We start from the raw sequence: 26,814 nt of genomic DNA, 5'->3' as shown, positions 1-26,814 counted from the left end.
CCCTCCCTTACCTCTGTCTTATTAAGCTCTGGCCCCGCTTGAGTGAGGACTTGAGGCCTTTTTGAAGGAGCCATCAGCCATCGGGCCATCTGTCCCCTGTGCCACACAGTGCGGGGAGGCGCCACTGTCCCCTCAGCCTGGAAACGCACCCCGAAAACCTGTGAAGCCAGTGATTCCGTTGGTGGGGAGATGCCAATCAAACCCACACTTCCTTAGATTCTCTTTCAACATTAAAGCTAAGACAAGTGTCAGCGATCACAGTTCTGTCCCACGTTGCCCTGGAAGTCATAGCCAGAATAGGCAAAAATGAAAAGTTTTTTAAGAAAGGAAATAAAAAGTATTCAGTCTAGGGAGATGGCTCAGCGGGTACCTGTGCAGGATGAGGGACCCAGAGTTCTATCCTAGTTGCACCTGGTCCCCCAAGCACTGCCACAAGTGATCCCCAAACACCACAAAGGGATTGACAGCCCCCGAGCACCACCAGGTAGGGCCCTCCTTCCTCCCAGAAAAGTAAATAAATGAGAAGTTTGTGCATCAGAAAGGAAGGAACAAAGCTGATACTATTCACGAGGCCCGTGATTGTAAATGACAGTATCCAAAAAGATCTACAGCGAAACTATTGCCATAACTATTAAACATAATCCTACCAGGGTGAGATCACTCTTTTTATTAAAGCCACACCTGGGCTCAGGGGCTATTCCAGTCTCTGTGTTAGGGAATGACCCCTGAGTCACTAGGGTCTGCTGCATGGAAGGCTGGCAGTTGCCCACTGTACTGTCTACAGCACCATGTAAATGAGCTCACTATTCAAAATTTATTTAGCGGCCAGAGCTATAGAACAACAGATAGTTGTACTATACACAGCCAACCTGGGTTCAATCCCTGGCATCCCATATGGTCCCCCAAGTACCACCTGGAGGTACTCCTGAGTACAGAGCAAGAGTAACCCCTGAACATCGCCAAGTATGACCCAAAAAAAGAAAAAAAGAATGGAGCTTGCCTTGCACGTGGCTGACCCAGTTCAGTCAATCCCGAGCATCCCACATGGTCCCTGGAGCCCCATTAGAATCCCTGAGCTCAGAACCAGGAATAAGCCCTGAGAAGAGCTGGGTATAGAATAAAAAGCCATAAATGGCTATCTGGGAACCGGGGAAATGGCCCAAGGACTGGAGAGCATCTTCTACATGTGGAAACCTCTGGTTCAATCCCAGTTTTGCATGGTCCCAAGCACCATCAGCTGTGGTTGCCCCACAAAAAAGCAGGATGGCTTACATTCATATGTTAAAAGCTCAGTTTTGAAAAGATGTAACTTCTTCCAAAATCAGTCTGTAGATACAGTACAATTCCAGTTAAAATCCCAGTAGAGGTAGACTGGCTAGGAGTGTTGAAATATATATGTGTATAAGTGTAAATTGATAAGTTTATTCTAAAAGTTAGATGGAGTTGCTGAAAAACAAGAAAGCTCAGTCACCTTAAGAGACAAGAACAGAGTCGGAAGCCAGACTTCAGGGTACCAAGACCTATTGTATGGTGATTAAGGTGCCCAGGACAAATTAGACCAATAGCACAGAATCCAGTCCCAATTTCCCACACATATAAGCATTGGAAATTAAATTTATTAACAAAATGGCAGTGTAATTAATTCCATTTGGATAGTCTTTGCAATAATTAATGCTACGTAAAAGGAAAATTAAACGGGGAGGATAAAAACAAAAGACAAAAATTGCTAAATAACTGGATATCAATATGGAGTAAATACTCATCTTGACCTTCAGCACACAGCTATGTAAAAAAATCCATGAGTACATAATACATGAGTACAAAATCCTCATGTAGTGAGGTTGCGTGCATTTTGTAAAACTGTTGGGAAGTTTTACATAACGGAAAACACAGCTACCACATTACCCACAATTCCACTCCTTGGAATATATGCCAGAGAATTGAAAAGGAATGTTCACACCAAAACTTCTACACAAATATGCATGGCAACATGACTTGTATTAGTCAAAAGAGAAATAACCCTGTAGTCCATCAGCTAGTAAGTAAATAAAACATGGGGTGATCTTACAAGGGACTTATTTAGTCATAACCAGAGTGACCTTGTACTCATGTTACAACATAGATGAACCTTGAAAATAGTATACTAACTGAGAGAAACCAGATGCAAAAGGCTTCATTTATATAAAATGTCCAGAACTGGCTGATTCATAAGGCAGAAAAGAGGTGGCTGCTAGGGCTAATAAGGAAGAGAAGTAAACAGGATAGCTCACCGGCGCAGGATTTTTTGTGGGGTGATGAGATGAGCTGTTTTGGAATGGTATAGGGGTAATGCATGCACAACCTTACAAATACACTAAAAAACAAGCATTTGGGGCCAGAGCGCTAGTACAACAGGTAGGGCATTTGCCTTGCACACAGCCAACCCGGGTTTGATCCCCGCCATCCCATATGGTAAGCCTGCCAGGAGTGGTTCCTGAATGCAGAGTCAGGACTAACCCCTGAGCATCACTGGATATGACCCGAAAAGCAAAAAATATATATATACACATGTATCTTTTTATTTTAAAAATTTAAATGAGCACTTTCAAAGGGGGTATTTTATGGTACATCTCAATATTTAAAAAGTAATTCCAGGTGAATCATGGCTATAAAAGTAAAGCTGTAAGTTAACTTCTGGAAGTTAACAATATTCTTATGACTGTTGATTAAGCAATGGTTCCTTAAACAAAACAGTAAATGTACTAATTATTTTTAATGTGATTATTTGAAATACTTAAAATTGAGAACTTCTTGGGGACAGAGTGATTGTACAAGTGGATAGAGCATTTACCTTGCATGAAGCCAATCCCCCAGCACCCCATGTGGCCGGTCCCCTGAGCCCACCAGGAATAATCCCCTGAGCACAGAACCAGGAGTCAGTCCTGAGTACCTCTGGGTGTGGAAAAAAAAAATGAAGAAATCCTTTCCACCACTAAAAGATGAGTCACAGAGGAGGCTAGAGCGATAATACAGTAGGTAGGGCTCGTGCCTTGCACACAGCTGACCCAGGTTCAATCCCCGGCATTCTATATGGTCCCCCAAGCACCTCCAGGAGTAATTCCTGAGTGCAGAGCTAGGGTAACCTCTGAGCATTGCCAGGTGTGACTCAAAATAGGGGAAAAAATATCATAATAGTAGATACTGTTTGGCCAGTATATATACTAACAAAGTACTTATATCCTAAATCTATTTTAAAACCTATAAAAGTGCCATATAGAGAGAATCTTTTTGAAAAGACAGTTTGTTGCAAGGAGAAGGAGAAAGTGGAGAGGTATGGGTCAAAGGGTACGAGCCATCAGTTCTAGAATGAGTCCTGAGGATCAATGACAGAGCATGTGACTGTAGCCAAACATGGAAGTTATAATCACGTTGATATCAGAATGACTAACACTAAAACAACTGAATTACTCTGTAGGTGAAGTTATGGAACAGCTGGAACTTCCGTATATTGCCAGGAAGAATGGAAATTGGTACTGAGTCAGAAAGGTAGTATAGTGGGTAGGGTGCTGGCATTGCTGGCATAGGGTGCAGTTGTCTCCTGTTTAACTTCCAGCACAAGTATGATCCCCAAGTGAGCCCTGAGTACCTCCAGGTGGCCCAAAAGCAAAAAGAAAGGAAAAGGAAAAAAGAAAGAAAAGAAATGAGCACACCAAATTGGGAGACAGTTTGGCAGCTACCCCATGATCTGGCGGGGAGAAGCACTCAAGCGCAGAGAAGGGAGGGCAGTGGATCAGGCACAGAAGACAAACAAGAAGGTCAACGGAAACCTCAGGTGCAGGGTGTTCCTTCGTAAGAGAAGGCAGTGGTCAGCCCTGCGGGGAAGGGGAGAGGTCACCAACAAGGAGAATACTGGGGAGGCTGTTTAATGAAGTGTCAGACAGCCAAGGGACAAATCGGTGAGCGTGGCCCCTGCTCAGAGGCTGTGCCACAGCACCTAGGTGTATGGTAGCCATCGGCTGAGTTTCTATGCTAATTATCCCTAATTACACATTTCTCAGAACACGCCCAGTAGTATCTTTACCCAGACAGTAGCATATACATTTCTGTAAAAGGTTAGGAAGCTACATGAGTCAGAGCGATGGTACAGCGGGCAGGGCACTTAACTTCGCACGCTTCTGACCCAGGTTCAATCCCTGGAACCCCGTAAGTTTGCCAGAGCCACACCAGGAGTCACCCCTGAGCACAGAGGCAGGCCCTATTATTTATGCCTGCCTCTGGGAAGTAGACAATGTCGAGAAAGTAGGAAGTATTCCTGTATATTTAAAAATATAAGCGCTGATTTCTTTTTTTCCTACTGACAAATTCCAAGACACAACTTTGATTTTGACAAGACTCTAAAATTTGCTCCTTGGAGGATAAAGTTCAATCTTTGTAAGGCCTCATGTAGCATACTTGAGCAATGAAAAAAATGTTTCCTCTTTATACAGTGGTAGAAAATGTCAAGAAGTCAGATTCTACTCCGCTCAGTTAAATCACAACATGTTTGTTCCAGATCCTTTTTGCTGTTGCTTGGCCACACCTGATGGTGCGTGGGGGCTCCTCCTGGCTCAGCCCGTTGAGCGCCGTCTCTCTCCTCCTCTGGCCAAGGCGGTCGTGGTTGTTGCTGAGACTCCTGGGTGCTCACCCGCCTTTCTGTCCCCTTCATGCCCAGAGGGGACCACGATTCTGATTTTTAGATTGGGGGCCACACCTGGTGATACCCATGGGCTACTCCCAGCTCTATTCTTGGGAGGCTGGTCCTAATGGTACTCAGGGGGCCCTCAGGTCCCAGGGATCCTGCTTGCAGTGCAGACGCTCCATCCCTATGAGCTGTTGCCCTGCCCCCACTAATCTGACATTGACTTTCATCCTTCCCGCATGTGTTTTGATATGTTACATGTATGTTTTTCTATATATGTTAATGTGGTTTTTGACGTAGGCTTCTTTTCTTTTAATTTTTTTTTTTTTTTTTGCTTTTTGGGTCACACCCAGAAATTCACAGGGGTCAGTCCTGGCTCATGCACTCAGGAATCACCCCTGGCGGTGCTCAGGGGACCATATGGGATGCTGGGATTTGAACCCGGGTCAGCCACGTGCAAGGCAAACGCCCTACCCGCTGTGCTATCACTCCAGCCCCTTCTTTTAAATTTTTATGGAAAGCTTAGAGATGAGAGGAGAGAGCATAGGAGAGAGATACATTCAAGAGAGAACACGGAGGGCTGGAGCGATAGCACAGCGGATAGGATGTTTGCCTTGCATGCAGCTGACCCGGGTTCGATTCCCAGCATCCCATATGGTCCCCTGAGCACTACCAGAAGTAATTCCTGAGTGCATGAGCCAAGAGTAACCCCTGTGCAACGCCAGGTGTGACCCAAAGAGAGAGAGAGAGAGAGAGAGAGTGGAAAAAGCAGAGCTGGCTTTTGGGAGAAAGCTATATACAGTTTTTCCAAATTGTCCTGGTCTGGAGTTTCCTGCATACGTGACGGTGACCCCGGGTGATGCTGCAGGGAGAGACTCGGACTCTGGGTGGTCCTTTCACATTCCTGCAGGGACCTGTACATTCTCCTGTGGCTTCCCCTCTTCTGGGGAGTTCATGCTTAGGTCTCTTCTTTTTAAAGTAACAGGCGCTCATCTTTCCTGTTTCACATTCTTTCCTACCCACAAGTAAATAGTCTTTACTCGGGGCCTGGAGGACAGCCTGCAGCCCGCTTTCCAGCATGACGCCCTGAGTTTAGTCCCTTGTTCAGTGTGCCACTCGGGGCCTCAGCCGCTCTGCGGGACTGCTGGCACTCAGCAGTGTGTGACCGCTGCGGGAGCACTGCCACGGAAGTGCGCCTCCCCAGGGAGCACGGTGCCTAGAAGGTAGGGAGGCACTGTGGACAGGCTTGCAGCCCCCAGCGATTACTACAGCCCAAACATGTGTCCGAACATGTGTGTGTAGGAGCTCCAGATTCAGCCCCCAGCGCCTCGTCTGCTGAGCCTCTCCGGAGCAGACCCCCCAGCACAATGCTGGGAGTAGCCCCCGAGCATCACACCAGTTGTGGTCCAACAATCAAGGGCGTGCCGGGGCCAGAGCAGCAGCTCTGTAGGAAGGGTGTTGGCCTTGCACGTGGCTGACCCGTGCTCCATCCCTGGTAGCCCACACGACCTCCTGAGCACAGAGCTAGAAGGAATCCCAGAGCACCGCTGGGTGTGGCCCCAGGCCCCCGCCTCCCAGATAAGGAGAATGTGCGTGAGCATGCAACTGAAACGAGTGCAGCCCCTGGTGAGCACATGTGCAGGCCCTACGTGGAGAGGCATGCAGGCCAGGCCGGCACTGAGGCCAGGGGTTGTGGGAGCACAGTAGTGTGAGCACCACAAGGAAACATGCAGCAGAGGGGAGGGGGTGGGACAGTCACCTTTATTTTTTAATTGCATATGTATTTTTTCATGTCTAGGATTTTATTTTCTTATTTTAGGGTTTTTGTTTGGGGGTCACACCCAGTGATGCTCAGGGCTTATTCCTGGCTCTGCACTCAGGAATTATTCCTGGCGGTGCCTGGGGAACAATATGGGATGCCGGGGATCAAACCAAAGTCAGACACATGCAGGGCAAATGTCCGACCCACTCTGCTGCCACTGCAGCCCCTCATGTCAGGATTTTCATCTAGAGTTTGGCATCTGTGTGCTTAGAGGTGGGCAGTGTCCAGGGCTTTCTCTCGGCTGTGTGCTTGGGGGGTGACTCCTGGCAGTGCTCAGAGAACCATGCAGTCCCAGGGGTCAAACTGGGGTCTGCCACGTGCAAGGTGGCAAGTGTCTGGTCTCCTGTCAAATGTCTCTTGACCCGCCGATTAATTTTTTAATCGAATCACCATGAGCTACAGTTACAAAGCTTTCATGTTTGAGCTTCAGCCATACAATGATCGAACACCCATCCTCCACCAGTGCACATTTTCCACCACCAATGTCCCCATTCTCCCCACCCACCCACTCCCCCCCACCTCTATGGCAGACAGTTTCCCCAATACTCTCGCTCTACTTTTTTTTTTTTTTTTTTTTTTTTTTTTGCTTTTTGGGTCACACCTGGCGATGCACAGGGGTTACTCCTGGCTTTGCACTCAGGAATTACCCCTGGCCGTGCTCAGGGACCATATAGGATGCTGGGATTTGAACCCGGGTCGGCCGAGTGCAAGGCAAACGCCCTACCCGCTGTGCTATCTCTCCAGCCCCTCGCTCTACTTTTGACCCCTTTCTTTATATCCGCCTCAGATGGTCTGTTCTGATCTGTCCCTTGAGGCTAGGGTGCCTTTCTCTGTGCACCTTGTCCTTTTGCAGGAGAGGGAGGAGTTTTCTCTGCAGGAGCCTGGAGCTACCTTCTGGGTCTGGCCTCTGACTGGCTGGGTCACAGCATGCAATCACTCTTTCCTTAGCATAGCTGCATTACCATTTTTTAAGGTCTGGAAACCTAAAATATGACTGATCGGACTCTTGTAAGCGTCTCGAGATCTCTGAACCCCACACGGGAAGCCCTGTCAGATCACCCGTAGAGTTTTCCATGGCGACCTCGCAGGTCAGATGGCACAGCATAGTCGGGACACTCCAGGGAAAGGAGGTTCTTGTTTGGGGGCTGGAGGGGCCCAGAGGAGGAAGCCTGCCAACAGTGCTCAGAGGCTGCATGTTTGATTCTTGGCTCTGCGGTGCAGGGCTGCTCAGGCTGGCAGTGCTCAGGGGCTACCAGGCCCATACCCAGCGTGCTGGGGGGGACCATCAGGTGTCAGGAATCAGACCTAGAGCTCCTCCTGCAAGGGACGCCCTCCAGTCCTGTCATCTCCCTGGGCCCAAGAAAAGCATTCTCAGCCAAGTATATTCTACCCTGGTAGGTTAACACTCAGAGTCAAAGGAGGGATAAAAGGCTTTATAGCTAAAAAATTAAAGTGAAATTAAAGTTTGGGGCCAGGGAGATAGTACAGCAGGTAAGGCACTTGCTTTGTATGTAGCTGGCCTGGGCTGGATCCCAAATCCCCATGTGGTTCCCTTGGCAATGCCAGGAGTGAGCCTTGAGCACAGAGCCGGAGTACACCCTGAGCACCACTGGGTGTGCTCCCCCACCAACAAAAAGAGCAAAACTTAAAGCAATTCATCAGCACCAGCCTTGCAAGAAATATTAAGGTGACTTAAAAAACAAAAAGCATTTCTGTGTAGAAGCAGTGATGCAAACACCACAAATTTGCATCACAGGAACTGAAATTGTGGCTTACCAGAATGAATTCGAGCTCAAGTCACTTAATAGGCTATAAGTATATAATCTTACAAGGAAACATGCAAGATATCCTTAAAATCTTCCGAAGAAAAATATTAATTGAAAAAGGAACAAAAAGTAGAGATGCTAATGCACAGTAAAAGAAAATAAGACATAAATGAACAAAGACAAACTAAAAACTAGAGAAATAAAATACCAATAAATACATTTCAACATGACCCTAAATGTTAATGCTCTAAATTGACCTATCATAAGGTATAGAGTGATTGAACGGGTTCAAAAACAAAATCTAGGGCTGGAGTGATAGCACATCAGGTCGGGCATTTTGCTTGCACACGGCCGACCCGGGTTTGATTCCCAGCATCCCATATGGTTCCCTGAGCACTGCCAGGAGTGATTCCTGAGTGCAGAGCCAGGAGTAACCCCTATGCATTGCCGGGTGTGACCCAAAAAGCAAATAATAATAATAAGTTTAAAAAAAAAGAACAGTTTTGGGGGCTGGAGCAATAGCACAGCGGGAAGGGCATTTGCCTTGCACTGCTGAGTGCAGAGCCAGGACTAACCTGAGTCCAGAGCCAGGACTAACCAACCCCTGTGCATCGCTGGGTGTGATCCAAAAAGCAAAAAAAAAAAGTTTTTGTTTAGCAAAAGAAAACATTAATAGTATGAAATAACAACCCACTGATCAGAGATGTTCATACATCTGATAAGTGTTTAATGTCCAGTATATATATAACAGATATTTCCTAAGAATATATGACAAACAATAACCAAAAAAGTCTGCCCATTATAAAATGGGTAGAAGGTTGTTTTTTTTTTTCTTTGCTCCTTGGCCCATACCTGATGATGCTCAGGGGTTACCCCTGGCTCTGCACTCAGGAATCACTCCTGGCGGATGCTGGGAATTGAACCCGGGTTGGCCATGTGCAAGGCAAATGCCCTACCGGCTGTGCTATTGCTCCAGCCCAAAAATGGATAGAAGATTTGAGTAGATACTTCTCCAAAGGAAACATAGTGATGGCCAGCAAACAGGACAAGATGCTAACTTCCGGGGGAATGAAACTCAGAGCCCCAGGGGAAGCTCTGATACCTGTGCAGGTGGCTCACATTGAAATGAAGGAGTATTAGTGACTGTGGAGAAAACGGGTGGCTCTCCTACGCTGGTGGGCTTCCAGCCATTTTGGAAAGCAATACGGAGCTTCCTCAAGAAGTCAGAAGTAGGGGCTGGAGAGATAGCACAGCGGTAGGGCGTTTGCCTTGCACGCGGCCGACCCGGGTTCTAATCCCAGCATCCCATATGGTCCCCTGAGCACCGCCAGGGATAATTCCTGAGTGAAGAGCCAGGAGTAACCCCTGTGCATCGCCGGGTGTGACCCAAAAAAACAAACAAAACAAAACAAAAAAAGTCAGAAGTAGACTCCCATGGGATCCAGCAGTCCCACTGCGTCCAGAGCAGGAAATCATTAGCTTGAAAGTCATATCCACCCCAGCCAATGAGAGCACAACCCACGGGAGAGAGGTCAGAGCTGGGCCTCCAGCATGTACCGTATATTCTCCAGGAGTAACCCCCAGAAGCTCCCAAGCGTGACCCCAAATCAGTGCTGCCTGGAATTGCACTCAGGCCCTCACACACTCGAGGCGTGCACTGTGCCACTGAGCCACGTTACCCCACGCCCCGCCCCCAGTTTGTTTGGGTTTGCCTTTAGTGTAAGGAATGATCAAATCAGGAAATAAAGTCAGGAGTGTGTCAGGAATCAGCATGTCTTGGCCTGAGGAAATGACTGGCATCATTCTGCTTTGCACCCACAGCTGCTGCTGGACACCCATTCCCTGAAGGTGGTCCTGCTCGACCTCCCCTCCATTGGCTCGCAGGTGGTGAGGAAGGCCCCCGCCAGCTACACGAAGATTGTGGTGAAAGGCATGACCCGGGCGGAGATGATCCTCAAGGTGTGCCGCCTCCCTCGGCGTGTCTGACAGGGTGGCGGGGTGGCTGAGGGCTGGGTTCCAGACGCACCTGTTCCAGAGGGTCGTCTGCATTCTCAGGCTACACTGGCCACTGGCCTCACCGGATGTGAGTCAAAGTCAGTAGCCCGTCTGGGGACCAGTCATTCTTCCTGACAGGTGACTTCTTTGTCGTAACGGTCTTGTTAGATTTGGCCAAGATCGGGAGTGAGCTGGTCTTGTCACAGTGAGTTGCTCTCTGTTCCTGGGAAGCCCTCCGTTAGCATTGCCTCTCTGGTGTTTTGTCCACTGCAGCTTAATGGGAACACCGTGCAGACATGACAGGGCTTCCTAAAACCCCTCTGCGGGCTGAGGACATGGAGAGCGTCTAAGCCTTGCCCTCCTGCCCCGAGCAACACCTGGACTTGTTGAGAAGCGAAGGCCTTGAGGAGAGGGGCCAAGGCTCCAGAATGTGCAGGATGAGCGTGACTTCAGGTCTGCCTCACAAACAGACGACAGCAGGAATGGACATTGCCTGGGGCCCGGAACAGCTGCCCAGAGCTGCCCAGACATGGCCTTCCCCAACCACTGCCCTCTCCTGGGGCAGGGGCACTCGGTTCGGGGAGAACCTGCAGAGAATTCCTGAGTCTGCTAGTCCTTGCCGTGCCTCGGTGCATGTCAGGAATTTCCTGAGGAACATGTATTGCTCGAGGAAGAAAGACTCTCATTTCAACACGACAAGAGATAAACTGGAGGGTCCTTTTCTTCTGTTTATATATTGAGTTCCCATCAGTATTTTCCAGAGAAGACAGTAGCATGTGCAGACACATGGGCAAACCCAAAGACACATACACACACACACACACACACACACACACACACACACACGACAGACACCACACACAGAAACACATACATAGATACAGACAGACACAGACTCACTCACAGATACTTGTACACTAACACACAGACAATTCAGACATGCAGACACAGACATACATAAAACACAGACACACACACACATATGTATGCACACATACAGACATATAGATATGCACACACTGACACAGACATGCACACACACATGCACAAACACATGGACATGCACACACATGCACGCACACATACAGAGACACAGACATGCGCACACACACTCCGTAACTGAAATGATAGGGGAACTAGCAGCCCCAGGTGTAGTTGGGGGACACTTTCTGTTTTTTCACAGAAAGAAGATAGTTTCCAGGGGGTTGTTGAATGGTTTTTATTCCACATGGTGCCTAGGTTTGCGGGCGTCTGGTCAGGGAAGGCAGTTCTACCAGGCTCTGGACTTCGGGCCTTGGGGGCGGGAGGCAGCGCCTCGGCAGTGCCACTGTGGAGGAACCGGCCTCTCTCCACACCCCGTGTTCGCCCGCTTGTCCAGTGCAGGGCCCTTTCCACAGGAGGCCCTTGGTCACAGCGTCCCCAGCGCCCTGCCCCCGCCCCTGCCCTCTGATTGGGAAGCTCCGGGGGAAGTGCTCCGCTTGTCCTCCGTGGGCAGCGCTACGGGTGACTCCGCCAATGTTCTTCCTGAGTGTGAAGGTGAACTGGGCCGGGGGCCTTTCCGAGCCGCCAGCTGCTGGCCATCGCCGAGGCCGTCTGGTGGGCAGGGGCGGCCTGCCCTGTGGGGTGCGGGGTGGGCCTCCCTTCAGTGCCCGCCTTGTCTGTCCCCACAGGTGGTGATGGCCCCGCATGAGCCCCTGGAGTTATTCGTGGACAACTATATCAAACTCCTTACGGACTATAACACAGAGACCTTCCAGAAGATTCTGGACATGAAGGTCAGCTGGGGGTCTCTGTCCCCAGGAATAGCCTCATCTTTGGTTTCTGTTCTGGGGGCGGCTGGCGGGGCAGTGCCTGGCGGGGCAAGGGAGGCCGTGGGAGCTGGGCATGAGCCCAGGCCAGGCATGCCGGGCTCACCGCATGCCGGCCCCCTGCACGGCAGGTGTGCATGACCCGTGAAATGCTTGTCCTATTGGGACAGCTGGGGACCCCGAGTCTGCGCGGCCCTCACCTCCCCCTCCCTCCCGCAGGGCCTGAAGCGCAGCGAGCAGAGCAGCATGCTGGAGCTCTTCCGCCAGCGGCTCCCCGCGCCGCCCTCGGGGCCCGACGGCTCTGGCTCGCTGTCCCTGCTGACCCCCACGCCCGAGCAGGAGTCCTCACGCATCCGCAAGCTCGAGAAGCTGATCAAAAAGAGACTGTAGGAAAGGACCCGGACACCGCCCCTCCCGCACCCCAAAACCCTCTGTGCCCGCCCCCCAGGTCTCAAGCGGTCAGTATTGAGACTTGCCCTGCTGGTGTGTCTCTCCCATCCTCTGTCTTCTGTCCCCGTCCCGAGCCCGGAAGTGAGTGAGGCTGAAGGGGGGGGTGGCCCGGAGACAGGGCTGGGCCCCGCGGCTGGGCTGGGCTCCTTCGTCCCCCCTGCCACCCTCCCCAAGTGTCCCCACACCGTGTGGCCCTGTTTCCTCCGAGGCACTGCCCGGCCCGGCTGCCCCCTCCTTTGTCTGCTCTCCCTGGGCTCCCACTGTCTCAGGAAGCAGCGTGTGCAGGTGCAGAATAGGGGCGGGGCAGGGGCTTTCTGCACCCAGGAAGTGCCCCCCAGGATGACAGCCTCTGGGCAGGGGGGCTCCTGCACACACTCCTACAGCGGCCCGACTTCCAGGGCACACATTCTGTTTCTGGTGCTTTCTACAATGTGGCAGTGAGTTGTCCCAGTGTTCCCCCGTGTCTCAGAAACCCAGGGCTTCCCTCTGTCTGGCCCGAGGTCCCCGTGTGCAGTCCCCACTGCGGGGGGGCTCCCGGCCGGGTGGGAGAGAGCTCTGCCTGCACCCTCACACACACGCACTACAGACAGATGGTCTCTCCGGGTCTGCGCTCCCACTCGGCACCACAGGAAAAAAAACCCAAAGCCCGACCTCTGACCCCCCTCCTCCCCGTTCCCATCATATCCAGAGCCCTTCCCAGAAGCCCCGGATACAAGGCGGTGTTTGGTGACTGGGATGCTGAGCCTGGCACCACCCTGGCACACCCTGGCCAGGCCTGCGTTCCTTTGAGGGGACAGCCTCTCAGCTCTGCCTCGCGCGTCCTGCAGCTCGAGAGACTGCTTCTCCCCTGGCCGCCCTGACTCACCTGGTTTCCTGGCCATGAAGCCTCAGTCACCCACAACCAGGCCGGAGAGAACAGTACTCGTGTGCACATTTGTTCCCGAGCCATGAACAGTTGGTTGGCACAGATGCCGTTGAGAGGAAGGGGGGGCTTCCGGAGACTGCCACAGGCCTGGGATGACCAAGGAGCACTCACAAGCGAGTTTCCAGGAGCTGGGGGAGCTCAGAGGGCCAGAGTGCAGCCCCAGCACCTGCAGGGCCCCTGGCTCGGTCCCAAGCCTGCCCCGGAGAAGACGAAACACTTCAGAACAGAGAATTTTTTCTGGAAATCCACAGAAACTTGAGACAGCCGTATAGCAGATTTTAAAGACTTGCCCCCAACCCCACTGCCTGCCTTCTTGTTTTTCCAGTCTGGCCTCTCTGCTGTGCGCGCCTTCCCTGCCCAGCCTCCTTTCTTCATTGGTCTCCAGCCTCTTCTTTCTGGCTGGCACGACAGGCAGGCATGGAGCCTCTCCAGCCGCCAGCCCTGGAGCAGAGTCAGGGGTGGGGCAGTGCGTGTGGCTCTAGCAGAGATCCTGGAGGAGAGGCTTGTGCATGAGACACCTGGGGGCGGGGGCGGTGGGAAGGATGAACAAGCACCGGCCACCCGCAGCGGGGGCTCTGGTGAAGCCGCGCCATCCGCACTGATTGAGGTTAACGCTGCTCGTGAGCGAGGGCGCCGCGGGCCCACCTCCACTCTGAGCAGCCACTTCAGCCATCTGTCATCAGCCGGGGAAGCCGGGGGGCTCCTGCACCTGGTTCTTGTCACTCTCGGTGTTTACAGATCCACACTTGGCTCTCGGCTCCTTCACGAGGAGTCATTTGCTAGCCGTCTCCGTAATGGCATTGAGACGTCAAACTGCTGTTTCCCTCCCACCGGTTGGTGGTCACAGCCAGGGAATTTTCATTCTTGATTTATTACATTGTCAGTAATCTCCAAGGGGCCAACAGCTGTCAGTAGGAGTTATGTTCAGTGTCTCGTTGACGGGTCTGCGAGCCGTGCGCGCGTCCTGCGAAGATAGAGCATGGTTCTCGGTGGGTAGGGTGGGGGGCGCGTCAGAACCCACCCGGGTCTGCTGAAGGACAGGGATGCCCGGAGGGGCCAAGCCAGTGAGCCACGAGGCCCAGCACACCTGTAGGCGTGGTCCACGGGTGACGGTCACATTTACACCTCCATTAAGAGCCTTGCAATAGAATTTTTCTTTCCTAAAGGATTGGTTACTGTAGCACATCTTCAGAGAGAGAGAGAGAGGGTGTGTGGTTGGGATTTGGGGTTTCTTTTTCTCCTTTCTATAATTTCTGACTTTCCAAGTGGGTGTCGTGACTATTGAGGTGAGCTGGTGCCTCCAGTGTAGACCCTTTGCTGATCGCCAGCAGCTTTCATTTTGAATGCGGGTCGATGGGTGCAACTGTGTCAGAAACTCTGATACTCCCAAGCCGACCATCTCCAGTTTCGATGACCAAGCCCCAAACACAAGACTCATGGATTGTTGTTATTTCAAAAGAACGGAATCGGGAGCACTCACTGATCAGAACAGCCCCAGCCTTGTTGTCATACTGAATTTCAGATGTTGTACTACCATTCCTTCCCCCTAATACTTTCTCTAGCTCTTTAAAAATAATAATAAAATAAAATTTGAGAGCTAGGAGAAATGCCAAAGGCAGTGAGGCACTTAACCTTGCACATAGCCAGCCCAGTTTGATCCTGGCTACCTCATACGGTTCCCCAAGCCCTGCCAGGAGTGATTCCCTGAGCACACCGGGGTATGTGATTCTTCTCCCCTCACCCTCGCCATGGCTAAAATAAATATTGGTAATTTATAATTGATAAAAAATTGAACACCTGCTGCTGCTAATATGGTCACACTTCCTAATGGCTGGCTTAGAGGTGCCAGGCGGGAGAAAGTTCTGGTTCCGTCCTAAGGGCAAAACGCGCAGCTCACACTGTGACTTCCAAGTTCAGCTGCCGAACGAACGAGAGTTCAGTGTTGCCGCTGCTCCCTCCCCAAGAACCAGCGTGGCTGCAGGGAAGGGTGCACAGGCCAGAGGACCCGCTGCCAGGGCTGCCAGTGTGGCAGGAGCAGGCTCAGCCTCGAGGTGACAGCCTGCCCGGTGCCCCACTAGACAAGCCCATTCCTGGCTTAGCACGCCCCGGGAAAGGCCAGAAGTTCACGGCTGGAACTGCGCTCTCTCCCTCCCGGGGAGACGCATCTTCACAGTGACTTCACAGCCTTGCCCGGGTAGAGGCAAATGTTTCACACTTCTCGGCTCCCAAGTCCAGTTCCTAAAAATAAGACCTTTAGAACTGCATGGGGCCATTTAAACAATAGCCTTGGAAACTCGGGGAACGAAAAGTTGGCGTGGTTGCATTTCATACAGTATATAGAATTTTCCAGTCTCCTAACATATATCAAAGTAGATAGCCTCTTGGACCCTCAGCGTTCTGTGCCTTTGGGAGAGATAAATTTCCTTAAAGGGATTGCCTCTTTTGTGTAGATATCTTTCATTTTCCCCATCTGGAAGCGATTTTGTGGTGCATATTGGAGCATAAAATATTACAGTTAATTAAAGCATTACTGGCTGTCATTTGCGAGAATGTATTTCCTTACTGTTGACGGAAGGCAGAGCAGACTCAGGAAAGAATTAGCAACCCCTGAACTTTGAGCCCCTGCTCAGCGTCTGCCGCTCTCCGGGGAGAAGGGGTGCCCCTTCCCTGGCGGCTGGGGGAGCGGGGCCCGGAAACAGAATGTGGTGTTCATCAGCGAGGTCCTGGCACGTCCAGCTGGGCTGGAAACACTCCCTGTAAACACGGCTGAAGGGTTCTGCTTCCGATTTGGACCCTTGTCGCACTCGGGCTTTCTGTCCCAGTGATTTCCTCCTGCTCCTCCTTCCTGCCTCCTCCCAGGGGCTGCCAGCAGGTCTCAGGTCTCAGAGCAGGGCGTGGATCCTGCCCACGGGCATTTGCAGTGAGCTTGGGGCACAGGGGAGCCCGATGTCTCAGCATTGGGTACTGGCAGCTCTCCCATTGGTTTGGTTTTGAGGTCATTACCTAGTTTCCATTCTTGATTGTTCTCTGACTCCCCGCTCTAACAGGGCAGCGAGAGCCGGGCCTTAGGGGGCAAAGAAACCCTTTCTGATGACCCCCCAGAAGAACAGTAGAAGTGTATTTCCGCCCAGCTTCTCCTCCAACCAGAGAGACGGTCACTGGCAGGGTAGAAGCAGAAGCAGCCTGGGGTTAGGCCTCCGGGTCCGGAGCACTTTGCCATTTTGAGCAAGACAGTGATCCCTGAGCCTTTGTTTTTCAACATCAGTGAGGGGGTTGAAGCGTACTGGAAAGGTGATTATCCAAGACGAGGGGCTGGAGCAATAGTACAGTGGGAATGGTGCTTGCCTTGCATGCAACCAAGCCAGGTTCAATCCCCAGCATCCCATCTGGTCATCCGAGCCCTCCAGGAGTCAGCCCTGAGTCCAAAGCCAGGAATCAGCCCTGGACCATCTCCAGGTGTGGCCCAAAAATAAAGGTCATCCAAGCCCAGCTTGTATGTCTTCTGGTGCTGGTGCGGGTCTGCAGGGGTGGAAAGGCTGAGGAGCACTGCTGTCAGCCCTAAGGAGTACCATTGTCTCGTGCGCGTTACACATGCGCCCTGGGCCACAGGGTGGGTGTGATGAGACAGTTTGGTCTGTGACACCATGCAGCACTTAAACACAGTGACCAGTGAATGGGTTGCTTTAAAGTCCATCAAAGGCAAAGACACTGAGACATTTTCCCAGGAAACCCTGGGGCCTTAGTACAGCGAGTAGGGCGGGTGCCTTGCACACAGTCAACGTGGGTTTGATCCCCGGCATCCCACGCGGTCCTCCAAGCACTGCCAGGAGTGATTCCTGAGTGCAGAGCCAGGAACAACCCATAAGCATTGCCAAGTGTGGCCAAAAAACCAAAGACATTTTAAAAAAAAAAGTGACCAAGTGACACACAGTGGCACACACAATGAACTCAGCAGGCTCCCATCCTTGCCTTTTTAGGTCATGTGTATGCGCCCAACTGAAAGGTTTCAGAGACGCTCCCGCCTCCTCTCTACTCTGGAAGCTGCTGCTTCCGTAGCGTTTAGGCATAAACCTGCAGACCCTGAGGAAAGAGCTTCCTCCTGGTGGTGTTGGCAGGGCCGCCTGTTGTGGAAAATGTGGCATGTTTCCTCGGAGTGCAAATGAGAAGGGCTGCTAAAGGCTTCCTTCCAAAGGAATTCTTTAGATACAGTGTCTGGTGTCCAAAGACCAGACTCCTCAACTGACTGCTCCTGGCAGAGGCAAAGTTCTTGTCTGCACTTTTTCTCTTTTTTCACCTACAACGCCAAAAACCCCTAAGTGTGTTAGGACAGGCAGCATTAAGTGGGAGGCTGAGGCTCATCAGGGTTGCTTTAAAGTCCATCAAAGGCAAAGACACTGAGACATTTTCCCAGGAAGCCCAGTCGCAGGAATCCAATGACAAGCCCTCATCTGCCTCTTGCAGTCCCCTGCAGGATACTGAGAAAATGTGGTGAAAACAAAGCTAAATGCTCTCCCTTAGGAATGTTTATCACTTAATCTGAGGACTCTGGTCAGTAACCAAATGGAATTTACACAATTGCCCTTCTCTCTGTCTCTCTCTCTGTGTCTCTCTCTGTGTGTCTCTCTCTGTCTCTGCTTCTTTCTCTTCCTTTCCTTTCTGTTTCTTTCTCTCTTTTTTCCTTTTTTTTTTTTGGGGGGGGGTGGAGAGGAGTTGGGCCACACCCAGCAGTGCTCAGGGCTTCCTCCTGGCTCTCTGTCCAGGAATCACTCCTGGCCAGCTCAGAGGACCATATATGGTTCCAGGAATCAAACCCAGGTCAACTACATGCAAGGCAAGACCCTACCCACTGTACAATCTTTCTGGCCCCTGGAGACTTTTTCAACAGTTAAGAAATTTCTCTTTAGCAGTTGGTGCACTGCTCTTCCTTCTGAGAAGAGTACAAGCAAACAGTTGGGGGGGGGGGGGTGGAGGAAGCTTTCTTGCTACCGTTTCACCTGGTACCCCTGAAAGTTGCAGCTCACTTCACAAATACTTTTGTTGGCCACAGAAGTAAAGGGAAGTTTGTTGTGGAAAGGAAGTCCCTTCTAGAGAGGGGAGGAAGCATACAAGCGGCTCAAGAGGCCACATTCCAGAAAGTTCTTCACAAACCAAACTTCTGGGATTGGGCTGATTGAAGCAGCCACAGAAGAGCAGTAGCAGGCAAGTGGAAAACTAGCAAGTTTTATATAGAGAAAATATGAGTTCCTACTCAGAAAAATCCTGTCCCTTTGGGCCTGTGTCACACCCACGGGGCTTTTCATGGGTCCCAAGTGCTCACTCCCGGGCTGGGACTGGCTGTGAGAATTGGGTCGGGGGAGCAGGAGGATAAGAGTCCAGCTAGTTCAGCTTGGGTCTGTGGCTGTGTGGTGGGTAAATGACACGTATGATCATGAGAAGGTCCGGGGTGGGGAGGGGGGGTCCAAGCTACCCTCATTCAACACTATTCCTACACAATTGGGGTGGAGGGTGGCGCTAGTACTGAGTGTTTACTGCGAATGAATGGCTCACCGGCATGTAGGATCTCATCAGGTCAGAGTGCCTGTCCCCTGCTCCGCGTGGTCAGCTCCACATGCATCTGGAGAACAAGTGACATGTTCAAGGCCCCTACCATGCTCTTTCTTCTCTATGCCAGTGGTTTTCAAATGTATGAGGCCATTTTCCACAGGACTTCAGTGCACAGAAAAGGATTACAGTCAGACATGGACCCCAGCCGCCAATTCTGGTTTTCTTTGCTTGCACAGTATAGAGAAATCTCAGTCCCATCCAACTAGAGCAGTTTTTATGTGTATAGTCTCTTTCTTTGTTTTTGGTGGGTATCGCACCCAGCAATGCGCAAGGGCTATTCTTAGCTCTGAGTTCAGGAGTCACTTCTGGTGTGTGGGAAACCCTATGGGATGCTAGGGATCAAACCCAAGTCAGCCATGTACAAGGCAAGTTCCCTACCCGCTGCAATATTGCTCCAGCCCGCCTTCCTATCGCAAATACTCTTTTCCCTCCCAGTGTTGCCAGTGATTGAACCCAGGTCCTTAACCCAGCCACATCCTGGGCCCCCTGAATAGACACTTCTGTAGTTCAGATGGAGTATAGCTTATCTAGCTGTTCTCCTTCCTGTCAGTATACAAACCAGTGAGTTCCCTTTTTTTTGGCTATTAGAATCATGTCATCAGTATAAAATCTTCCTGAAAGTATCTTTGTTTATTGGTGCTCACCCTCTAGAAAAATACCCTGCTACGGTGAGGTGAGAGCTCAAAGGGTAGAGTACATCCTTTGCATGCTGGAGGCCCTGGGTTCAACCCCTATCACTGCATCTCTCCCTCTCCCTCACCCCGCTGACCCCTGGTACTGCCAGGAGTGACCTCAAAGCACAGATCAAAAGTGGCCCTTGAGCACCACTGAGCCCACAAAAAAAAAAAAAGAAAAGAAAACTTGGGGGCCGGAGCGATAGCACAGCGGGTAGGGCGTTTGCCTTGCACACGGCCGACCCGGGTTCGATCCTCGGCATCCCATATGGTCCCCCAAGCACCGCCAGGAGTAATTCCTGAGTGCAAAGCCAGGAGTAACCCCTGAGCATCGCTGGGTGTGACCCAAAAAGCAAAAAAAAAAAAAAAAAAAAAAGAAAGAAAACTCTTAAATTACTTTGTTCCTGGGGCTGGAGCGATAGCACAGCAGGTAGGGAGTTTGCCTTGCACGCGGCCCACCCGGGTTCGATTCCCAGCATCCCATAGGGTCCCCTGAGCACCGCCAGGAGTAATTCCTGAGTGCAAAGCCAGGAGTAACCCCTGTGCATTGCCAGGTGTGACCCAAAAAGCAAATAAATAAATAAATAAATAAATTACTCTGTTCCCTTTTTATAATAAAATAACACACACATTTGAAACGTGACCAGCTCAGAGAGATGCCTCCAGACCCCGCACCAGGATGAGTTTCATCCAAGGCATCCCGGGCAGGGGGCGGGGTGGGGGTGAGCCAAACAAAGCCCCGGCAGCCAAAAACCTTTGTAACCCAATCTCCACCATGCTCACAGCCAAACTCCACAGGCTCAGAACGAGCCTCATCCAGAAATGAATCTGTTGTAAAACTCAAGTATGTGGGTTTTGTGACCGAAATCTCCAGCCCGGGATGGAGTCAGGGATGGGCGACCTCCCCCCACCCTTCTGTTCTTGTCGGAGCCTGGCAGTCATGCCCACGAACTGCCTCAGGCACCATATAAACTTATTAACCAGCCATGATCCAGAGGTTCATAAATAAATCTCAAAAGAGCAAAAAGCTGTAGAGATGCTTCCGGACCCTAAAGTCAATATCTAGTTATTTAACTCCAGCTGTATTACCCCATTTAAAATTTTAGAATTCCTGATGTGCAGCCACAAATGCCGCAAATCTCATACTCTACACCACTGATATACCAGTAGTAGCACACCACGTTGGATGGGATATAAAGTAGAAGGCAACAAATCTCAATCAAGAAAATATTAACACTCAAGGCTTAACCTGTAACAATGTATTATTAACCTTTTACACAAGGGCTTAATTGCTCCAAGGTGAGATACAACAATCTTCACACGCTTTCTTCTAAGGAACTCTTTTTTGATCATTTTTAGTGAATGATGATGATGATGATGATGATGATGATGATGATGATGATATTCATAACAAATAATACAAAATAAATTATTTAGGGCCTGCTATTGGGGCAGGCTTGGGTGGTGGTTGGAAAATTGGAAATAATGGTGGTGGGAAGATGTAATGGTGGTGGGATTTGGTGTTGGAATATTCAATGTAATATCTTGAACAACTATAAAAATAAAATTAAAAAGGGGGTGGGGTGGGGATGATGGGAGGGAACCTGGGGACACTGGTGCTGGGAAATGTACACTGGTGGAGGGATGAGTGTTGGAATACTGTATGACTGAAATCCAATCATGAACAGCTTTGTAAGGGTATACCTCAATGATTCAATTAAAAAGTGAAAAAAGCGGCTGGAGCAATAGCACAGCGGGCAGGGCATACGCCTTGCACGCGGCTGACCCAGGTTCGATTCCCATATGGTCCCCCGAGCACCGCCAGGAGTAATTCCTGAGTGCAGAGTGCCAGGAGTAACCCCTGAGCATCGCCGGGTGTGACCCAAAAATCAAAAACAAAAGTGTGAGCAGCTCTTACCCCAGCATCTTCTGTCAGAGGGTGAACCCTTTGTCCACCCCCTCACCCTACATGGTTGCTTCTGTTTCTCCATCAAGGGTATTTCTCAACCTTTTTCTTTTCTTTCTTTCTTTTTTCTTTTTGGGTCACACCCTGTGATGCACAGGGGTTACTCCTGGCTCTGCACTCAGGAAATTCTCCTGGCGGTGCTCAGGGGACCATATGGGATGCTGGGAATCGATTCCCGGTCGGCCATGTGCAAGGCAAATGCCCTACCCGCTGTGCTATTGCTCCAGCTCTCAACCTTTTTCTTACCATGAATCCCTTCCAGCCTAGTTTCTTCCTGAGCCCCACATGGCCCCTCCTTCCGTCACCCTTCTGTCCTACCACTTGGCCCTAGTTTCCTGTGCTGCCCCTCATTTACACAATTTTCCCCTGGGGCCCCCTTGGCACATCCTGGGGACCCTCTGGGGGATGTTGGGCCCCAGTTGAGAAAGCTTCTCTGGAGGGCGTAATTACAGCACCTTCTGCAGAAAACCAGCAAGGGAGCAGAAGTTCCCCTTTGGTTTTCGTTGCACAAACCCACAGGGACCCAACTTGGGCTTGACCTGAGTAGAGGAGCTCTCACTGCACACACTCCAGGGTTGATGTTTGCTCCTGAAGGGAGAGCTCAGCCTCGGTGCAGAGACAGCCACAACCGTTGGCCCTTCCATGACTTCAATTCCCTGTTCACTCCCAGTCTTGCCCACCGCCCCAGCCCCCGGCCTGTGCTGGCTTTGCTCAGGGTGTGAGGGAAAACAGTTCCCCTCTCAAACTCAACTCCAGGAGAGAGTTTCCTTACTCTACAGCAGAAGGGAGAGTCTTGAAAGCCAGCACTTTAAATGCGAGAGAATGGTGCAAGTGTCTTGTTTTTTATTCTGAAAATGTGCCTTTATTTAAAGCGCCCAAACCCTCGTGGTCTTAGTCTTCCATTGCATCATCATCAAAGAGGTTCTGGGCACCAATAATTTTTCCTCATTAAAAAGCAAATGGAGGGGCTGGTGCGATAACACAGCAGGTAGGGCGTTTGCCTTGCACAAAGTTGATCCAGGTTTGATTCCCAGCATCCCATAGGGTCCCCTGAGCCCCGCCAGGAGTAATTCCTGAGTGCAGAGCCAGGAGTAACCCCTGTGCATTGCCAGGTGTGATCCAAAAAGTAAATAAATAAAAAGAAAATGGAAAAAATAAAAAGCAAATGGAGGGGTCGAACCAGTGGTGCAGTAGGCAAGGCACTTGCCTTGCATGTGGCTGACCAGGGTTCGATCCCCAGGATCCCATACAGTTCCCTAAGCCTGCCTGAGCTCAGAGCCAGGAGTAACCCCTGAGCACCACCAGGTGTGCCCCACAGCCCACAACAACAACAACAAAAGCAAGCTGGAGAGATATTTCAAAGATGCAGGAGACCCAGATTTGATCCCCCAAGTATGGCTGAGAGTGATTGGTAGCCCCCAAGCACTGCTGGATATGGCCCCGGAACCCAAATAAATGATAAGAAAGAAGACTGGAAATGAGCTCAAGTGGTACAACACGTGTTTTATAAGGCCCTGAGTTTGATTCCTGGTATTACACGCAGCCCCTCCATACACACTACAAGTACCAGTGGGTATGGAGTGGTCGTCACAGTCCCTTGACACCACCAGGCGAGCAACACTGTGTGTGTGGCTGGACCCGAGCACCAAGCAGTCGGACTGCCTCACTGAGCTGGGCATCACTGAGGACAGAGCTCTAAAAACTTAAGGGGAGGACTGGAGAGAGTGCAGCAGGTAAGGCATCTACTTTGCACTCAGTCCACCTGGTTCCAGCCCATGTGGTCCACCGAGTGATCATTGAACAAAGAGCCAGGAATAAGCCCTGAGCGCAGTTGGGTGTGGGTGCCGAACAAAAACAGGTAAATAAAGCTATAGAGATCGCAAAGGACTGAGGTGCATGCCTGGCATGCAGACACCCTGAGTTTGATCCTCAGTACCACATAATCCCCGGAGCACCACTGGGGTGGCCATGGTGGCCCCGGCATTGCTGGACCTGGGTAGCATCTCATCACTGGACCAAGCATCAAACTAGCCAAGTATCCATAGGACTGATCCCAGGCACCCCCTCACCCCCAGGCAAAGAGCACTAAACATATGGGGGTCCAAGAAGGTTACTGACATACCCCTTAGCAGAAACGCAGGGAAGGTGCTAGAAAGGGGAGAGGAAATGAATAGCAGGCATTCATGGAACCAGGTTTTCAAAAATTAATTAATTTTATTATTTTAGTTTGTTTTGTGTTTTTGTTTGGGGGCCACACCCGGCGGTGCTCAGGGCTTACTCCTGGCTGTGCACTCAGAAATCACTCCTGGCGGTGCTCAAGGGATCGTATGGAACGCCAGGGATCGAACCCGGGTCAGCCGCGTGCAAAGAAAACGCTGTACCTGCTGTATTATCTCTCCAAGCCCAAGCCGGACTGCTTTTCACGCAGATGAGTGACACCTCAGGGAGTCCCAGAAGGATTTTTGTCCCTGGTTGGAGGGTCCCACCAAAGTGTGGGGACATGATCCAAGTCCCAGTGGAGCCCCGGCTGGGAAGAGCTGCACAGGGCGCGGGGGCGCTCCTCTCGCCACAGGCCTGTCCCCGCCCCTGACCAATTTTTAGTCGAGACTCCGAAGTGAAAAACACGGCTTCAAAGGCGAGCTCGAGTTCCCAGCGGGGCCGCAGCCCACAGCCGCTTCCGCTCCGCATGGGGCCGGCGGGGCGCGCGCGGGCCGCAGCTCCCGGGAGGGCGGCGGGGCCCAGACGCCGCGCGCCGCCCCCTCGGCTCCCACGCCGCGCCCTGCCCGCCGCGGTCCAGATGCGCCGCCCCCCCCCGCCGGCGGCGCCGGGAGCCCACGGACCCGGGGGGCCTTGGCCGTGCACCCTTACTCCTAAGAGCCTCTCTGCCAGGGAGCCAGGGGGCTTGGTGCAGTCCCGGGGCTGTGCGCCCCGCGCCCGGCCGGTCTGGGGTCAGCCTGCAGAACTGACGCGCACTGCATAGGCGCAGACCCATCTGGGGTTCATTTGGCGGGGATCAGCTCTGCGGTGCGGAAGGAGGGAGCGTCTGCAGACAGGCTCTCAGCTGACACACAGGGTGGGGCCTACCTACACGGGACAGGGCTCGCTCGTGAGGGCACCCACCTTGGGGCCGCCAGCCTCATCACCCAGGCTGCATTTGGCTCCTGGGGTTGTGTTTGTTAGTCGCTGGGCCAGGCCAGGCCACCCTCCCACGGACCTGCTGTCTCCAGTGGAGAAACCAGAAAAAGAACCTTGGTGGGACAGCGGAGAGGGCCATCCCAGTACCCTGTGTGGTCACCGAGTTCCGTAACAGATTCCCACCAGGCTCCTTCCTTCTCTCCCTCCCTCCCTCCCTCCCTCCTTCCTCCCTCCCTCCCTCCCTCCCTCCCTCCCTCCCTCCCTCCTTCCTTCCTTCCTTCCTTCCTTCCTTCCTTCCTTCCTTCCTTCCTTCCTTCCTTTCTTCCTCCCTCCCTTCCTCCCTTCCTTCCTTCCTTCCTTCCTTTCTTCCTTCCTCCCTCCCTCCCTTCCTTCCTTTCTTCCTTCCTCCCTTCCTCCCTCCCTCCCTTCCTTCCTTCCTTCCTTCCTTCCTTCCTTCCTTCCTTCCTTCCTTCCTTCCTTCCTTCCTTCCTCCTTTCCTCCTTCCTTCCTAGCAGTGAAAACACATTAGATAGATGAGTCTCCTGGTGGTTGTTTGACCTGCTCACCTCTCCCTCCCCACTTCTGCTTAACCCAGGTCATCCCAGCCATCCGATGGCAGTGGGGTGATTTGGTGCCCAAGGGAAAAGGTGCCACCAGCTTCCCCAGGCAGAGCCTGAGAATGCTTCCCTTAGCCTGTCCAGGAAGAACAGGGTCAGGAATCGGCAAGACCCAGACTGCAAAGGGCAGGGCACAGGGTGGCCACCCTCTTGCCTCCACATAGCGACTGTCCTGGGGCTCTTGGGAGAGGCTTTGCCGGCCCTGCACAAACCAGCAGGGGAACGCATGGTGCTGGCACGGGGAATTCTGAATTCAATCCCCACCCCGCACTCGGACAGAGGATCCACCCAGCCATCATTGCTGCCAGAGAGAACATGGCTGTGAAGGCACTGGCCGTGGGGTTCCAGGTAGATTCAGCTTAGGCCAGCACTGGGCTCTGCAAGTGGTGGCAGGATTCCATGTGGGGCACCCCAGTCCCAAAGCAGCACCCAGAAAGCATCCATCTATGGGTCGTCATCCGGTGGGAGCCGTCTTACCCTCAAGAGCACCCCTCCGCACCCCAGAGATTAGGGGCTGGGGAGATAGTACAGGGGTAGGTAGGGCGCTTGCCTGGCACACAGCTGAGCTGGGTTTGATACCTGACACCCCCATATTTTCCCTCAAAGCCTGCCAGGAGTGATCCCTGAGCTCAGAGCCAGAAGTAAGCCCATAGTAAGCCCTGAGCGCTGTCAGGTGTGGCCCAAAACTAACCAGCCATGCTCAGGACCTGGACAATAGCCAGGCAGCTCCTGGAGCAGAAGCTGCCCCAGCCGCCTTCCTCATGGAGGGACTCGGCTCAGACCCATGCCAGAACCCAGAGAGACCCAGGGACGAATACAAGCCAAGGCAGACATCACAGCCTCATACAGGTTCTCTGGAACCACTCAGCTGCTGCACCCCCAAAGTCTGACCAGCCACAGTTCTGGGAATTCTGATAAGACAAGTCAAACCATCAGGAGAGAGGCCAGAGTGACAGTACAGTGGGTCGGGCGCTTGCCTTGCATGCAGCTGACCTGGATCCATCACTGGCACCGTACATGGTCCCCCAAGTCTGTCAGGACTGATCCCTGAGCATAGAGCCTGGAGTAAGCCCTGACACAGCCAGGTGTGGCCCCAAAACCAACAAGAAGGGGAGCTGGGGAGGTGGTTCACTCCATACACGTGAGGATCTAAGTTCAACCCTTGGCACCACAGGGCCCCCAAGTAAGCATTGCCTGGAGTGACTTCTTAAAACCCAAGTAAGTTTTGCCTGGAGTAACCTCTGAAAAAAAAAAAAAGAAAGAAAAGAAAAGATAAAGAGGGAACTTGATTTTTCCACTCTGCTCCAGGCTGTCTTCAAAGAGCTCAAAGCCCAACTGCAGAGTGCAGGGGTTCAGCCTGTGTCTGGGGAATAAAAGCATCACGACAGCGAAGGT

General features: G+C 51.8%; 1 protein-coding gene across 1 annotated transcript in view; it reads left to right on the top strand.

The window, feature by feature from the left end:
• Positions 1-15,963, top strand: part of VPS53 (VPS53 subunit of GARP complex) — a 160,458-nt gene extending 144,495 nt beyond the window's left edge. Inside the window, exons 20-22 of the mRNA XM_055133685.1 lie at positions 10,067-10,204; positions 11,911-12,015; positions 12,268-15,963. Coding sequence (XP_054989660.1) covers positions 10,067-10,204; positions 11,911-12,015; positions 12,268-12,438 — 414 coding nt within the window. The 3' untranslated portion in view covers positions 12,439-15,963. The remainder of the gene's footprint in view (positions 1-10,066; positions 10,205-11,910; positions 12,016-12,267) is intronic.
• Positions 15,964-26,814: the final 10,851 nt, after the last annotated feature.

This window comes from Sorex araneus, chromosome 3 (assembly GCF_027595985.1).
Source record: "Sorex araneus isolate mSorAra2 chromosome 3, mSorAra2.pri, whole genome shotgun sequence".
In the NCBI taxonomy this organism is placed as follows: Eukaryota; Metazoa; Chordata; class Mammalia; order Eulipotyphla; family Soricidae; genus Sorex; species Sorex araneus.
This window is presented reverse-complemented; position numbering and strand designations above follow the sequence as displayed.